Source organism: Diabrotica virgifera, chromosome 1 (assembly GCF_917563875.1).
Source record: "Diabrotica virgifera virgifera chromosome 1, PGI_DIABVI_V3a".
NCBI classification, from domain to species: Eukaryota; Metazoa; Arthropoda; class Insecta; order Coleoptera; family Chrysomelidae; genus Diabrotica; species Diabrotica virgifera.
The window spans coordinates 263,509,233-263,528,284 of record NC_065443.1 but is presented as its reverse complement, the minus strand read 5'-3'; the positions used below and the strand labels follow the sequence as shown (position 1 = coordinate 263,528,284).

The window sequence follows — 19,052 nt, the reverse complement described above, 5'->3', positions numbered from 1 at the left end:
AGCAATTCTGCTTGTTCATTGGCGGATTGATACCTCTATGGAAGGTTGTCGCTCCATCTTTTGCGCGGTCGGCCGATACTTCTTCTGCCGATTGGTGATTTATCTCGTGCTATTTTGACCACACGTGTCTCCCCCATTCTGGTTATATGGTTGTTCCATTCTTTTTTTCTATTTAGTGTCCATTCGTTTATACACTGTACGTTACATTGTCTTCTAATATCTTCGTTCCTCTTTCGATCTCTCAGTGTATTTCCTGTAATTCTTCTCAGTACTCTCATCTCTGCCGTTTCCAGTAGTCTTTGTGTTGTGGCTGTATCGGGTCTTGTTTCTGATGCATATGTCATTATTGGTCTTACACTGGCTTTATAAATTCTTGACTTCATCTCAGTGTTAATATGTCGGTTTCGCCATATAGTGTTATTAAGGCATCCTGCCAATCTATTTGCTTTTTGTACTTGATTTCTCACTTCTTTGTCTAGGTCTCCGTAACTTGACAATGTAATTCCAAGGTATTTTACTTCCATTACTTGTTCAATACTGATACCATCAATATCTATTTTGCATCTGATTGGTTCTTTACTGATTACTAAAGTTTTAGTTTTTTGAGATGAAATTGTCATATTGAATTCTTTTGCTCTTATGTTAAATCTGTGGACTAATCTTTGCAGACTATCTTCATCTTGGGCTATTGCGTCGTCTGCGTAGCAGAGTATTTTTACTTCTTTGTTTCCCATTCTATATTCTTTTCCTTTGTTGACGTTATTGATGATTTCATCCATGATTAAATTGAAAAGCAGAGGACTCAATGAGTCTCCCTGTCTTATTCCGCTGCCTATATCTACAGGTTCTGTAAGTTGTCCATCTATTCTGACTTCCATCTTGTTATTTTGGTAGATGTTCTGAATAGTTTTTATGATATCTAGAGGGATTTCTCTATTATACAGAAGGTGGATTACATCCCTGAGTCTTACTCTGTCAAATGCTTTCTTTAAGTCAATCAGACATAGAAATGCTGGTCTATTATACTCTAGTGATTTCTCAGTAATTTGCTTTATGACGAATATTGCATCTGTACACGATCTTCCAGTACGAAAACCCTGTTGTTCATCTGCTAAACTTATCCTCTGATTCATTACGTCTTGTAAGATTTTAGTTGTAAGTTTTAGGGTAGTATTTAACAAGTTGATACCTCTGTAGTTCTCTGGCTGCTTTTTATCTCCTTTTTTGAATAGTCGGATTAGTTCGCTCGTTCTCCATTCTTCCGGTATTTTACCGTGTTTTATGATTTTGTTAATTAATGTTGTTAATTGTTCTGTCATTGCTGCTCCACAATATTTCAGTAGTTCGTTTGGTATTCCATCCTTACCTGCAGCTTTTCTGTTCTTCAGCTTTTCGAGTGTTTTTCGTACTTCCTGTGCACTTATATTAACATCTTCATCTGTGGTAATTTCTGGTGTTTCCGGTTCTAGCGTTATTTGTTCTTCCTCTGCATAAAGCTTTTTTAGATAGTCAATCCATGTATCCTTTTCTATGTGTTTTGGTTCTATTAGTTCCTTTACCTCCATTCTTTGACCTCTTATAAAGCGCCATATTTCCTTTTGGAGACGATAAAAATCATGTTCCATTTCTTTCGAAAAACGTTCCCAGTGATCGTTTTTTTATTCTTCTTACTACTGAATGTGTTTCGTTTCTTATGGTCTTATAATTATCGTATGCCTCTTGTGTTTTAGTTGACATGTATTTTAGGTAGGCTATAAGTACTTGAAACATGAAATTTGGTTGGGAAGAGATAACCAGACGTGCGAGCTCCCACGTCGCATAGGATTAGCCTGAGCAGCGTTTGGTAAGCTGAACTATGTATTTAATTCGGACTTACCCATATGTTTGAAAAGGAAAATCTTTGACCAGTGTGTATTGCCTGTCCTCACTTATGGAGCAGAAACATTAATACTAAAAAAAAGGTAGTGAACAAGATTCGCATAACTCAGAGGGCTATGGAATGGATGTTGGGTGTCTACCTGAGGGACCGAATCCCAAACGAACAAATACGTCGTAGAACAAAAACAACAGACGCTGTCGAAAAAATTGCGTCGCCAAAGTGGAATTGGGTAGGGCACTTCGCCAGATTGTCAGACAACCGATGGACAAAACGTATTGTCGAGTGGAGGACAAAACTAAATTAATGATTGTCTCAAAAACACAACATGGAAATGAAAGGTTAATACTAGAGCAAACCCAAATAGAAAAACTGAAGACATACAAATATCTGGGAACCTGGGTTGATGACAAAAATGACCAAAGAAAAGAAATTAAAGTCCGAATTAAAACTGCAAGGCAAGCATTTATAAAAATGAAGACACTGCTTACAAACAAAGACCTTCAGTTGCCTCTCAGATTGAGAGCTCTAAGATGCTACATATTTTCTATATTACTATACGGAATGGAAGTTTAGACATTGAAGAGACAACACATAAGAAAAATAGAAACGTTCGAAATGTGGTGTTACAGAAGAATATTGAAAATTCAGTGGGTTCAAAGGATTACCAATGTTGAAGTGCTACAACGTTTAAATAAGGAGTTAGAAATTATGAACAGTATAAAAACAAGGAAACTGGAATATTTGGGTCACATTACCAGAGGAGAAAAATATGAGTTGCTGAGAGTTATTATACAAGGAAGGATTTAAGGAAGAAGAAGCATAGGAAGAAGACGCATCTCCTGGCTGAGGAACCTTAGAGAATGGTTTAACTGTAGTTGATTACAACTGTTCAGAGCAGCAGCCAAGAAAGTGACCATAGCCATTATGATATCCAACCTCCAATAGGAGATGGAACTTTAAGAAGAAGTGGAGGCCACGAGAAGAAGCACTACGAAGCACAGTACGCTCACCAACTAGATGGGCCGACGATATGAAACGTGTTATCGGTAACTGGATGCAAGCCGCACAAAATAGAGACAGATGGAAAGAGCTGAGGGAGACCTATGTCCAGCAGTTGACGCGTACGGGTTGATGATGATGATGGTAACACATTCGGCGTTTAAGGCAGTAATATCATATTAGTAAGATAAGTAAATACACTTAGGTATTAATTTTATATCTCTCATCGTTTGGTTTTTGGCCGGAATCAGTTTTCAGAACAGATAAAAGTAAAACGCCAAGAAAAAAGAATGCTTATCTGAAATATAAATCTGAAAGAAGGCAGGCGGCTTATGAATAATATAAGAGATGCATGCACTAGTCCGACATAAGAGAACAAAGTTCTCGAAAGAAATGCAGCATTATTATTATGGATTACAGAAAGAGATGTGGAAATCCATAGGAGGTCAAAGGCCAAAAAAGAAGCGAGTTAATAGAAATTAGGCACATCGGCAAAGAAGGACGGACAACATATTTCAAGCAAATAAACCGGGCAACCGAAACTGTACTTATTCTTGAAACTCCAAAGATAACATCAAGTGAATTAATGCAAATAACAGAAAATGGGATAAGGGAAGCCATGACAAAGTTGATAAATAGAAAGGCGCACAGAAAAGATATAATAGTGAATGAGCTAATAACATGGTGGAACACAGCTTGTACTACAATCAGCCATAATGGTTAATAAGATATTAAAATCTTTAAGAATACCTGAGTAATAGAGACTAAGTACCTACTATGATTCCTCTATTCAAAAGTGAAAAAAATATTCCAAATAACTACAGAGATATAAAATTTGTTAAGCACAATTTTCAAATTATTAACGAAAATCATAGCAAATAAGCTAACGAAAATGCTTAGTATATCAGAAGAACAACGAGGCTTCCATAGCCAAAGATGATATAACGATGTTGTTTTTGTAGTCAGGCAAATATATCAGAGAAAACTATAGAATACAATTAATAAACCACCCTACTTATGTTTTGTACACTTATAAAAGGCCTTTGAGAAAGTGAAGTTATCGGAGGGGATACACCTGCTATAAATCAGACAATACAATGGATGTCATATAAATAATAGAGAATATATACCTATGAAACAGAACCGAAGTAAAAGTTAAAACAGAAGCAGAAGATAGACATATACAACTGGAATCAGACAAGGAGATTTCCCTGAGTCCGCTTTGAGATTAGAAAAGCAGATGATAGACTAAGTAATTAAATTTAAATATCTGGCAATAAACTTATCAAGAAACAACGTTAGCGAGTTAACAGCATTAAAGATAGTGTAAGTAAACAAGTGGAAAAAAAGTAGAGCGGCGGAATGCCTTAACGACCTAATATGGAAAAACAGGCTCTTGAAAACGAAATCAAAAGTGGGAATATACAATGTACAAGGCTGTAATCCGAAATTTTATTATATATATATATATATATATATATATATATATATATATATATATATATATATATATATATCAAATGAAATAGAGAATGTGGAGAAATCCCCTTACGAATAATTCACACATCCACCATTTTGGGTTGGGAAAATTTTTTGAATAGAATTAAAAATCCAAACACTAGTTCTTAGAAATGTGTTTCGCCCTCTTCAACCTCTCTGGGCTCATCGGTAAGGATGAGAGGTTGAATATCCTTAGACACATTCCACTCAAAAACAACATTCGAGACCAAGACATAGCAGAAGCGTAGATCTACGCCAAATCTGAAAATGACAGTCTCAAGTTTTAATTCCCTAATTACTTGAAGTAAAACATATGTTTAAAACAAAAGATGAGAAGTTATTGGTTTAACGACCACTCGTACGATATCAATCAAATGAAATAGAGAATGTGGAGAAATCCCCTTAATTAAAACTTGAGACTGTCATTTTCAGATTTGGCGTAGATCTACGCTTCTGCTATGTCTTGGTCTCGAATGTTGTTTTTGAGTGGAATGTGTCTAAGGATATTCAACCTCTCATCCTTACCGATGAGCCCAGAGAGGTTGAAGAGGGCGAAACACATTTCTAAGAACTAGTGTTTGGATTTTTAATTCTATTAAAAAAAAATTTTCCCAACCCAAAATGGTGGATGTGTGAATTATTCGTAAGGGGATTTCTCCACATTCTCTATTTCATTTGATTGATATCGTACGAGTGGTCGTTAAACCAATAACTTCTCATCTTTTTTTATATATATATATATATATATATATATATATATGGAAATATTTTATTATATATTTTATTATATATTATATATTTTATTATATATATATATATATATATATATATATATATATATATATATATATATATCACGGAAACAAAACCAAACACAAGCCCGACAGGAAGATATTTGAAGACAAATAAAATAAGAATCCTTAGAAGCATAACCGGAAAATCTCTACTAGATAGAAAAAGAAGTAAAGAGTTTAAAGACCTATGCATAATAAATACTAATGAATGGGTGCAAAGAAGAAAAAGGAATGGAACAGGCATATCAATCGAATGGCATAGAATAGAGTAGTTGGAATAATCCAGGATAAGTCGATAATTGAAAGTTGAAGCATACCTAGGTCGTCCATGGAGGAGAAAGATTGATAATATTCCACTAGGGTAAGAGATAACGTCTTAGAAAAACAGGTAATGTGCCTAAATAAAAGTATAATCCTTTTTACCTGTAAAATGGAAATATAGTAGAATTTGCCAAATGGAATAAATCTCAGGTATGCAATTACTTTGACTCAATAGAAATTTGGGCAATCCTTAATGCCTTAAGCAACAATAGAGCTGAGGACAGATATTCAAAAATCATTAAGTATAAGTATAATATGACAGTGCAACATCGCAAATAAAAACAGAAGGAAAAACAGAAAACAGAAAATATAAAACTGCAAAGAGGGGTTAGACAAGGAACAAGGAGATTATATCTCACCCAAGCTATTTACCTTTGCTCTAAAAGATATGTTTCGAACTTTGAAATGGGCAAATAAAGGAGTGACGATAGACGGCGAAAACCTAAACCATCTGAGATTTGCCGATGATGTTATGCTAATAGCAAAAGACAAAGAAGAATTGCAGGAAATGCTATTGGACCTAAATACCAAATCAAAAGAAATAGGATTAAAAATAAATCGAGTAAAAATAAATATCTAACCAACGAATCTTTAAGATATAAATGGGAATATAGCTCTAGACAACAATAATATAGAAAAGGTTTAGTCGTATAATATATACTTAAAACAAAAACTAGAAAGAAATGCAGCAAAGGCATTAAGCTTTGTCAAAGCTTAACCTAAAGGTTAATTTAAGTAGAAGATGTTCCTCAGCATGGTCAGCAATTGGTCGATTACAAACAGTATTTAAATCAAACTTGCCAATCACTTTAAAGGCAAAAACGTTCGATCAGTACTGGGTTGCCAGTTGCCACATACGGGTTGCCAGTTCTGACATACGGAACTGTACGGAACTGAACCTCGGGCTTTTAACAACAGCGTAGTCCACAAACTTCAAGTGACTCAGAGAGTTATGGAACGGAGAATGCTCAACATTAAGCTCAGTGATCGCAAGTCCAACGAAGAGATAAGAAGAAGAAGACAATCAAAAGTAACAGATGTGATCCAGATGGTTGCCACGTTAAAATGGAATTGGACAGGACCCATAGGAAGAATGGAAGACAACCGTTGGACAAAGCGAATTCTCGAGTGACGTCTAAGGGCAAGCAAAAGAAAGTAGATGCAGACCTCAAACAAGATGGACTGATGACATCAAGCGAATGGCCAGCCACGAATGGATGCAAAAAACAGCAAACAGATATGAATGGGCACACCAAAGGGAGGGTTACAAACGACGATAAATATAATAGATGTTGATTATGATGATGATACAATTACTACAAAGTGGATTTAGTATTCAAGATTTAGTGTGTTTCTCCGTTTAGTAATTATGGTTATTTAATTACACTCCTCATGTTATTGTTTGACACAGCTAAAATAGGTATTACGGTGAGTTTCTTTTTTTCCAATTTTGTAAGGACCATCGTGTTGAAGCTATACAGTATGGTGCAAATGAAAGGAATTGTTATTTCGTAAGCCGGCAACTTTAAGAAAAAATCCCGAAACAGGGCGATAAAAAGTGTAATTTATTTAAATCGAAATACATTTTACTGCTGTCAGGAAAGACAAAAAAATGTTCATTTGAAAGATAAACCTTGCTTTTCGCTTGAATTAAATGTTCAAACTGTCAAGAGGCAGGTGGATGGCAGCTTGAACATTGAATTTAAGCGAAAAGCAATGTTTATTTCTCAAATAAACATTTTTTCTGTTTTCTGACAGCAGTAAAATGTATTTTGAATTAAGGTACTAGTACACTTTAGAATACCAAAAATAATCATTTTTTTCAAGAATTTTTGTCTCAGAACCTTTATTAGATATGAACATAAAACTTTTTACATATTAATATCTAACTCTTAGAGAGTACAAAACATATATCTTTTTTCATTTATGCACGTACACAGTGCAAAAGTCGAGGGCGCAAAAGTCGAGGCCTCGAAAAATGATGCCGGACAGTTAATCTCAGGATTGGGATATCTGAAACAAAAAAATCGTACTGCAATTGAAAAAGGAAGGTTTCTTACGTGACAATTTACCACAATTTGACCACAAAATAAAAAATAAATATTTTTTAAGCATGAAAAACTGAAAAAAAAAACGGGGGATTTTTTTACAAAATTATTTAAAATTTCCGTAAAATATTTTTTTGCGGAATTTTTCACTAACGGTGGTAAATTGTCACGGAAGAAACCTTCCTTTTTCAAATGCCGTACGATTTCTTTGTTTCAGAGATGCCAATCCTGAGATTGACTGTCCGCCATCAGAACTACTTTTTTCGAGGCCTCGACTTTGGCGCCCTCTACAATATTATTGTACCTCCACAAATGAAAAAAGATATACTTTTTGCATTCTCTAAGAGTTTGTTATCTTCTTGTTCTTCTTCTTCCTTCTTGTATGTAGGCTTTAAAGCCTGTTTCTTCTTCAATATTATCCTCCTAAATTGTTTAGGTTATCGCACCACCTTTTTCTTGGTCTGCCAATACTTCTTCGTCCATTTGGTGACTTATGTCGTGCTATTCGTACTATCCTATCCTCTGCCATTCTACTAATGTGTTCGTTCCACTCCTGTTTCCGTTTTGTCACCCATCCATTTATGTCTTCTATATTGCATGATCTTCTTATGTTTTCGCTCCTCTCCCTATCCAACAGACTTTTCCCTGATATTCGTCGGAGTATTTTCATCTCTGTTGTTTCTAGTAGTCTTCTCGTTTTAGATGTGTCAGGCCTTGTCTCCGCCGTGTATGTTAATATAGGTCTGATTGCTGCTTTATATATTCTTGCTTTTGTGTCTTGTCTTAAGTGTTTGTTCTTCCAGATTGTGTCATTAAGAGATCCCTCCGCTTTACTTGCTTTTAAGCTTTGTTGTCGTACTTCCTCTTCAACATCTCCGTAACTGGTTATATCTATTCCCAGATATCTAAACCTTGCTTCCTGCTTTATTATTTTTCCATCAATTTCGATTTTACATCGTAGTGGGTATTTAGATGTTGTCATACATTTGGTTTTTTCTGCTGATATTATCATATTGTATTTCTTGGCTGTTGTATTAAAGATGGGTGTTAATCTTTGGAGATCGTCTTCTGTCTCGACGATTAATGCGGCGTCGCGGTCGTCTGCATAACACAATACTTTGATTTCTTTATTCCCCATTCTGTAACCATGACCTTTACGTACTGCTTCTATTATTTCGTCCATTATTATATTAAAGAGCAGTGGGCTTATTGAGTCACCTTGTCTGACTCCACTTTGTACTGGTATAAACTGCGTTAGTTTTCCATTTATCTTTGCCTGTATTCGATTATGAAAGTAGATGTTTTCGATGGTTTGTATAATATTGATTGGTATGTTTTCAATATGTAAAAAGAGTTTGTTATGAGTTTGTTATCAATATGTAAAAAGTTTAACGTTCATTTCTAATAAAGGTTCTGAGAAAAAAAAATCTTGAAAAAATGCTTAATTTTGTTCTTCTAGAGTGTACTAGTACCTTAAATAAATTACATAGATTCTTCTTTTTTATCAATTAATCTAATTCAAAAAACTATTTTTTTGGACAATCCGTGCAAATAATTGTGTTAATGTTTATATTACTTAATAGAGAATTAAATAACCTTTCAAATGAGCTTGCACACGACCCCTATCTCATTTAAAAAAAATCATCATGACGTTATCACTCCCAGCTAGATGATGCCCAGAATATCTAATAATATTAGGTAATCATTTTTTTTGCTACCTTGGTTAAATTTTGACCGAATGGATAGGGCTGGAAAGTACTATAGATACAATCAAGCACACGTGCTCATAGCCAATACTAATTGTACCTTTAAAACTAACACTTATTATTGACGTGCAATTTATTAACAAACTAAAACTGCATCAACTAAAACAAATGGAAAGTTTTTAATGAATATACACTCCAATTATTCATGATTATTGTTTTTTAGATTAAATATGATAATAGATAAACAATTTGCATTAGCAAGTAAGTAATTTATTCCAACTATTAATAGTGAGAGGTAGTAATTTTTGTGTTGTATATTTTCGACAATGAATCTGTCAAAATATTCCTGAGCTAATTTTTACATAATTTAAATAAGTGTTGAATGGGTTGTAGACCAAGAGGCAGCGCTGAAAAATCTCTTTGAATTTACTAAAGCTAGATTTTTCACAGTTCATTACTGTGAGTGTGTAGAGAAACATACTGCGGTCGGTCAAGCGAAACGTAGAACAGGGGTTACTGAGAGGGTATCAAAGTTGCTTTCCTACGAAGGTAATTAAATCCATTTACTAAGGCTGAAAATTAGTACACACATTCTAAATTAAATATAAATAAAAGTTATTATAGTCGGTCGGCCCAATAGTCGATTGAGAAAATGAAGCATTTTGGCTCGCAATTTTTTCGTCCAGCATGGATTTACTTGAAATTTTGACAGAAGATAGGGAATAGTTCAAGGATCATTTTCTATATCATGCCGCTATCATACGCTAAAACCTGAGGGTGGTTTCCACCCCATCTCGGGGATGGGAATCTTTTATTACATTTTAACCCTGTAATTCGATGGAAAATGTGATTCTAAGAAAAACATGTTTTTTACATTTTCTTCGTAAAACTAATAGTTTTCGAGTTATTCGAGCTTGAAAATAACAGTTTTTCGGCGAAAGAATAAACTTTTTTAGAGGTTTTTTTGAGAATACCTCGAAAAATATTCTATATATTTTTGGCGATAAAAAGTTTCTTCAAAAATGATTTTGTAGAATTTTTAAGGAGCTATAAAACTGTGTAAATTAAATTCCGTGAAATCCCTTAGTTTTTAATTGGGGCGGGTTTAAAGGGCTCGAATAAGGGGGTGTTTGCTGGTAAATAGAGGTTTAAACAGCTATATCTGGCTAACTATTCACTGTAATGAAAATATATGCACAGGGTAATTTTAGTCATTAAAAAAGCTACAATTTAGTAGTTTATAATTTGTTTCGTATCTTCAGTATTTTCGGAGATATTTTGAAGTAAAAGGTAAAAAATACCAAATTGCAAAAAATAAATTTTTCTTTAAACTCCAATTTTTCCAAAATTAGGAGGCATTTTAAATAGGTCAAACTCCTTGTGTGTATTGGTAATATAAATATAAAAGGAACTACAGAAAGTTGAAGACCAGTTTTGAATTAGGAAGGTCGTTAGGGGGTTGTTTTCACTGATTTTTTCGTAGAGAAAAGCAGGTACCGACATTTTTTTGATTATAAGTCGCTTAATTTTCATGCTAGAAACTTTTTATTATTTTTCTTGAAAGGTCTAGTTGTATACTTGAAAAAAGATTATTTAAGTTTTCCTCGAAAAATGCAAATTGTTCCCATAATTTGGCTTTGAATATTTCAAATTATGCATTTGACGAAAAAAGCTAACTTTTAACATGCCGTATATCGGTTTGTATTGGTCTTAAAGATATTATTGGAAAATAATTTGGTTTGTGTTACTAAAAGATACAATTTTGATATCTACAGTTTTTTTGATTAAATGCATATTTTCGAGGTATTCTCAAAAACCCTCTAAAAAAGTCGATTTTTTCGTCGAAAAACTGTTATTTTCAAGCGCGAAGAACTCAAAAAATATTAGTTTTACGAAGAAAATCTAAAAAATATTATTTTATTAGAATCACTTTTTCCATCTAATTACATGGTTAAAATGTAATAAAAAATTCTCACCCCCGAGATGGCGTGGTAACCACCCCCAAGGTTTTAGCGTATGATAGCGGCATGATATAGAAAATGATCCTTGGACTATTCCCTACCTTCTGTAAAAATTTCAAGTAAATTGCGAGACAAAATGCTTCATTTCGTCAATCGACTATTGGGACCGACCGACCGGCTCTGTCCCGTCATACAGCTGACCGACTATAATAACTTTTATTTATTTTTAATTTAGAATATTTGTACTGATTTTCAGCCTTAGTAAATGGATTTAACTACCTTCGTAGGAAAGCAACTTTGATACCCTCTCAGTAACCCCTGTTCTACGTTTCGCTTGACCGACCGCAGTACGTTTCTCTACACACTCACAGTAATGAACTGTGAAAAATCTAGCTTTAGTAAATTCAAAGAGATTTTTCAGCGCTGCCTCTCCGTCTATTGCTTGTGAGTCCATAATGTGAAATAAAATAAGAGAAGATCTCACAGTTAATTTATTATCTCCTCCGGACGACCGGTTTCGCTGTCCATAATATTTACATCATCAGGTCCCGATAAAAGTAAACTAAATGTTACAAATTACAAAAAAAAGAACTGGTACGTTGTCTGGTATTTATCAAAAACTAAATGATCAAGCCAATATTTAAAGGATATATTGTAACAATCAAACGAGCGATTTGTATTTATATACGACTTTATTAATTTATTTATACAAGTTTTATTTTACAAACTCTAGCTTAAACTAAATCTATTTACAAAATACGTTCCTATTTATAGCCCAGCCGTTATTTCGCGAAGATTCTGCCCATCTCTACTTATCAGCTCGTCACGCCTTCTTGAGGTACGTTCTCGAACACTCTTTACCCCTCCGCTGCCGCCTCCAATATTCGATAGCGTCATTCTTACACGTTTCGAGTTGTGTACCGTTATACGGGGGTCGGTCAAGAGTTCTCTTTCGTTACAATATGTTACGAGTAAACTTTACCCCTCCGCCGCCGCCTCGAACATTCGATAGCGTCATTCTTAAACGTTTCGAGTTGTGTACCGTTATACGGGGGTCGGTCAAGAGTTCTCTTTCGTTACAATATGTTACGGGTAAAGTTAGGTAAACGGTTAATCCTAGAATTAGCCGGGTAAAATACGAAGTACCCGCCAGGTTTTGTTGAAATAAATGCAAATATAAACCTTCTGGAAATATTTGTAACTTGAAACGCCACAAAAGATTGTCTTGTTTTAACAAATATAATATTAAATTTTTTTACTTCTGCAGTATTTATAGTTTTACTTTCCTTACTTTTGCAAAATGCGTTTTTTTTTCTTAAATTAAGATGTCTTTCAAACGGTTACGGCCTTGCCGTTACTAGTATACCCAATCAAGCATTTAACCACGAATCCATATAGCACACAACGTCCAATGGACGTCCATGTAACGTACATTTAAAGTCCAAACGTCCATGGACCAAAACTGGACGTACTATGTACGTACATTACGCGACGTCTATTGGACGTTTGATTGCAACGTATATTGGACATCCATTTGTGGCCCATAGAGATTTTACACAAAACGCGATCATTATTATGAGTAATTATTAGCTTCTTGTTTTAATCAAAGCAATATTATTAGTAGAATATAAAAAGCTTCCAATAAATGCAGTCACACGAATTAAAACACATTGAACCACTAAAATTATTTTAAATAAACCTATATAATAATATTAGACGATGATAAAATGATCGTAAACTGTTTCAGTATAACAGAGCTACATCAGTAATTATAGACCTTACAAGAATTAGACACTACCAATTTAAATCCTAAATGTGCATTTGTAATTGTTAAATTTCCCGCCTTGCAATATTTGTCCGCAATCGAATGTCTTTTCAGTTACCAACAGTGTTGCCAGAGAATTTTTTGTAAATGCACTGGAATGACTGAAATAGTGACACAAAATGTACTAAACCAACACATTTTGTACAATAACTTAAAAAAACGTCGGTTAAATGTTATTTGAATAAAATTTCTTATATCACAAAATTTGAGGTTTTTACTTTAAGATACTTTAGTACGCTGTAGTATCAAAAGTTTGGTTATTAATTGTATCAAATTGGTACGATTGTACCAACTCTGGTAACGCTGGTTACCAACTGGCCGGGCGCCGGCGCATTTCACCTTCATGACTTCATATTCATGCTTCTAAAGTTCTAAACTAAACAATATTTCTATGTGCATGATGCTGCATACGCCGCCATTAACTGAATCTCGTTTATATTAAATTACTACATACAATATAATACATCCTGTGATATTTAATACCCTTGTGTTTGCTGTTTATCGTGCAAGTTCAGTCGTGCATTAATGAAGTTCCTATAATAAAGTACCTATATATGATAATAAATTTGTTATAGTAAAGAAAAATAAAAAACGTCTCTTGTGTAATATTTTAATGTATAAGTTTTAGTATTAAAGGAACTATTTCCTATAAAGGATTTTTGCTATTTATTCAAAAAATTATAGATACTAGATTGCTTTGTGAAAAGTGGGCTAAAAATGTCCATAAAACGTACATTGAATGTACATCAGATGTACATTGAATGTAGATACATAAAGCGCAATACGCTGAAAGCTCCAACAACGTACACTGTACGTTTGTTGCGGACGTTCTATGGACGTCCAATTTTGTGAACTCTAAACGTTCGTTGGACGTCCATCGGATGTCCATTGTACCTTAGCGGGACGTCCATTGGGCGTTCCAATGTACACAGATGTACGTCCATCGGATGTCCATAAAACGTACTTGTGCTATCTGATAAGCATCAGGTAGAATATGTTTTACCGAGTAAAGCCCGAAATTTGAACTATTTTTATAATAATATATTTTTTTATTTATTATAATTATATTTTGGACTTACTATCGGACAATACCGATACCTCACGGGTGCTTCGTATTTTAACCGGGTAATCCTAGAATTACCCGTTTACCTAACTTTAAACGTAACATCGTATAACGGTTGTCACTCACCCTTCTTGATGTGAAGACATAGTATTATTTACTTAACAATAGTGCCTCGTGAAAGTCATATAATGCCCCAGGGATCTTTAGGGATTATATCCATCCTTTGGATTTCTTAACTATTTTTCCAATGTAAGACATTTAGTCAACATTTAAAAGGTTTTATCCTATGTATTTTTGGTGACTCAGCATATCAAGTCTGTAACAGCACTGATGATGATCTTTTTAGAGAGCGAAAACGTTCTGTGATAATTGAAGCCCTTATAAGAATGTTTAAATAAATATACCTTTTACAAAGGAAATTTTTCATTAAATTTATTTTTATACTTTTGTCTCTTTTAACTGATTATCTAGGTATAGCTTGGATTCTTGGGGTAAGGTGTCCCCAATCAAGTACGAAGAAAACTTGAACCTTCTAGATATTTTATTCTGACATTTAATGTGCCTATAAATTTACACATTTTCATTTATTTCCCTGATATCGCACATCGAAAAATATTTTTTCCACCTACCTCTACCGAAAGTATACTTTTCCGGACCTGATTTTAGGGAGCAAAGTTGTACTTTTCCTCCCTAGGGAGGAAAAGTAAAAGTGACGTCATGGTATTTCATATATGAAATATAACTTATTGACGCCCTGTACAATATCTATTTTCTATTACGTAAGTATCTATAGATTTTAACGTTTATTTAAAAACACATTTCTGATTTAACAATGTTTACATTAATAATTTGACTTATATTATATTTGACAGTTGACAGTTATAATGTAATTACTTGTTAGTTTTAGTTCTAATAAATTTTGTTGGTTAGTTACATAAATAAATTAAGTAAAAATAAAAAAATGACTTGTTATTTGAGGAAGGTGGAAAAACCATATGTGTAACATGGGAGTAAAGTGCCTTTTCCTCCCTTGAATGATTACTGCCCTCCGCTACGCGTCGGTCAGTAAACTTCATTCTCGGGAGGAAAAGTAGCACTTTCCTCCCTTGTTATATAAATAGCTATTTCTGATGATAAGGAAATAATAATTTATTATTTTTCAGGCAGTATCTTTATATTCTGGCCAATACAAAAAAATTGTCAGATTTAAAGAAATTCCTTGGTGCATCCGAAACGAAGAAATTGAAAATTGTTTGAAAAGACAAGGTGTATCGTACTCTAAGTTGACGAGGAAGAAATCTACGTTGTACGTTGAAGTATCGGATTTTACAAATTACCAAAGACTGAGAGAAGAGGGAATAAACTTTTACGATTCTGTGGTCCTTCGATCTTCTGAAGATGGAGGACTAAATGAGGAGGTTTACTGCAACAACACCAATATAATACAATGCTACAAGTAAGTGGTCTATAATTTTTGGAACTAGTACTATGACAATGCCTTTTAAATATTTTTCTATTTCTATAAACTTCACATTATTTTTCCTTTATTATACATAATTTTTATCCATTGAGGGACATACCTATGACCGTAAAAGAACTATGATATACAGTGATGAGCGCGCTAATAACCGGCCAAATAACGCAAAAAATTGGCAACATAATGCGTTGTGAAATAAAAAGAGATGAAACTAAAGGTGGCCAATTATAGGTATAGACCTATAAAACATGTTTGGCCAACTTTATGACTAAAGTCAACTAGCTCCTAGCCTATTGACTGCCAGCAACGCGCCTCTCGCATCTTATGGGTTTAATATTTCGCTGGCATATTAAACCGGGGCGCACCTGTAAAAATTTTAGTACATTTGGATGTTGAGAGGTGACATTCTGCAGAAATTGCTTGAAAATAACTCATATAATAACATTTGAGTTATCCTCCCACACAAAAAGGTCCGGAACATTGTTTAAATAATCAATATGTCAATCAATATGTATGTTTTTTTTGTTATAATTTTAAAAGTACTCATTTCCGAGAAAAGTTGCACAAAGATAAAAGTTGCGCAATTAAATTTTCTACAATATAGGATTAGTAAAAAATTTTAAAAATTGTCACCCTTGTTGCAAAATAGCAATAATTGCGAAGAAACCATAAAAAACAAGTATTCTCATTTTACGGTTTTCAGCCATTTATTCTACACTTAGGATCTTCATATTTTACCCAGAAAAACTTTATGATATAATAAAACAATAATACTCAAAATTTCACTAAGATCGGTTAAGTAGATTTTGCAAAATAAATTTTGCAATCCAGCTTTCGCAAAAAACAATTCATTTTTTCAAAATGTTACAGGACTGAAAATAAAGCAGACAGCAAGTTAAATTTTTTTTACAAATAGAAGAATACTGTACCTTTTATTTCAAATTGGCAAAATTAAAATCGGGCAACTACCACGACGTCAGGATTTTTTTAAATAAACATTAATTTTTGTGCTACGCGCAGGACAGCGGGTACATTTGCTCTGATTGGGCATTCCAATGACCTTTGATAATGATTGATAAATTTTAATTTTTTTAGTACATTTCGATATAAATAAATAAATTGGTTTATTGCAAAATAAAAACACATACTCTGTATGTACTTTGAAATAACACTTTCTTAGCAAAAACTTTCTTTGTTCATATATTTTAACTTAGAGAATAAAAGTTGATTATTTTTAAACATATGCAATTTTTTAAACAATATTTCACAAACAATAATCAAATTAGTTTAATTTTTGTGGAATTAAAATATTAAAATACAACAAAATATAGAGTAAGAAAATAATATATTAGATAAAGATTAGAAGAAATTTTGGTGGAAATCAACTTGTGTGAATCGAACAGCGCTGTCCTGCGCGTAGCACCAAAAGTTAATGTTTATTTTAAAAAAAAATCCTGACGCCGTGGTAGTTAACCGATTTTAATTTTGCAAATTGCAAATGAATGGTACAGTATTCTTCTATTATGTAAAAAATCAACTTGCTATCTGCTTTATTTTCAGTCCTGCAACATTTTGAAAAATAGTTATTTTCCTATAGGAAAGTGATATTTTCCACCTCGAGAATTTTCATATCTTTTTATTTTACAACTCTGCTTTTTCTCTGTCGGAAAAAATCGACAATTTTTAGTAATTAATTATAAGTACTTTCAATTGAAAATTAAGAGTTTTGTAATAGCAAAACTGTACCGCGCCAAAGTTACATCTTGTGGATGTCGGATTCGATCGCGCGCTCTTTTTTGTCCGAGAAAAATAGTTTACTTTATTTTAACGCATAATCGTTTGATTAAAATTAAAAATTATAGTTTAGAGATAACAAAACCTAACCGCGCAAGAGCTACAGGTTTAGGCGTGAAGCGTGCGGAAATGCGTCCAACCTGTACTCTGAAATTTTTCAGAAAGTGGTAGACTCGCTCCAACGAAGCAGTTAAAACCATTTTTAAGACTTTTGTTATCATTTTCAAAAAAGGAAGATGTACTGCATGTATTATTCCCACATAACAATTTCATGTTCTTGACCGTTTTGACAGTTTTATGGTTTGAAAGAAGTTAGAATTTTTAAATGTCAAAGTTCTAAAAATTGTAAAATAGAAATAAATTCCGTAGTTTATATAAACTTCAATTTAAAATGATTCCATTTTTCGTTAGCATGATTTTCGGTGAGGTGTTCTCCGCTTAATTAGAAACGATTTTGAAAAATGTTTTTTCTAGCCACCACCTTCACATTCACAATGTAACACTAGTATGGTAACACCCATTCTTTATATATTTTTAGATGTCAAGGGTTCTGGCATAAAGCAAATACATGCAAGCAAAACATTAGATGTGTCCGATGTGGGGAGGAGCACCTAGTAGAACACTGTGACCGCCCAAAAAACAGTCCGATTTGCTGCAACTGCAAGGGGCCCCACCACGCTGCCTACAAACTTTGTCCTGTGAGACTGAAACTACAAAAATCCGTCAGAGTGTCATTTTCTTTCGAACAATAGCACCGCATACGAGGAAGTATACTAAATTTGTAAAATGAATACTTTAAATTAAATAATTCATTTCGATTTCTTGGTAACTATTCGATCATCAGGCTATCTAATAAAAAAAATTACAAGATATTTTGTATTTTTTATATTCAATCTCTTTATAATTTTGACAACATAATTTATTTTTCTAAGTCTGTGCTAAAACAGCCACTTTCTCGCACGCATTTCCTTTCCGAAAGTTGCAATTTCCCGCACTAGTGCGGGAAAGTAAAATACCTTGGAATATGGCATTATAATATATTATAATGCATGCAATAAACTAATATTTCTTTAGCTTAAGTTTTCAATCTAATAGCACATAAAATAACACCAAAAATATCACTACATCCCACCAGACCGAAAACAATGGGAACCTTCTCTGGTTTCTCTGAAATTGAAAATGGTTATTAATTTTTAATATTTAGGTATTATTTACTAATTTATTTCAAATTTATCTTATTGTGTTCATATTTTAATAAAGTTAACGAGATAATTCGTTGAAATAGAATTATTTTGACATAATATTTGTCAAATAAGTAGACAATAACAATGGTTTTGAATCGTCGTCATGGTATAACGGTCCGAAAGTCGTTATATTTTTGCTCCATCCTGTATACTAAATCCGTTTCAGAAATTGTGTTTGTTTTTCGCGTGGAAATGTGATTATTTTTCATTTCTCATGAATCTGTAGTATTACTTGATTAATTATTGATTCTCATGCGTATTTGTATCTCTGTTTTTATCTAAACTTTTTGCTAATGTATTTTTGGCGTCGAAAATATGATGCTTTGGAGTTAGTTTGTTTACATAGTGCATACCGTTGTGAGATAAGAGGCTCTGAGTTGTTTATATAATATACTCGTTGGTATCTTAGTGGGCTAGTTGTGCGAGAAGCTGGATCAGCGA

At 33.4% G+C, this 19,052-nt stretch overlaps 1 protein-coding gene across 1 annotated transcript in view; it reads left to right on the top strand.

The window, feature by feature from the left end:
• Positions 1-18,239, top strand: part of LOC114337219 (uncharacterized) — a 76,775-nt gene extending 58,536 nt beyond the window's left edge. Inside the window, exons 4-5 of the mRNA XM_050649804.1 lie at positions 15,260-15,552; positions 17,906-18,239. Of these exons, the coding sequence (XP_050505761.1) occupies positions 15,260-15,552; positions 17,906-18,119 (507 nt within the window). The 3' untranslated portion in view covers positions 18,120-18,239. The remainder of the gene's footprint in view (positions 1-15,259; positions 15,553-17,905) is intronic.
• Positions 18,240-19,052: the final 813 nt, after the last annotated feature.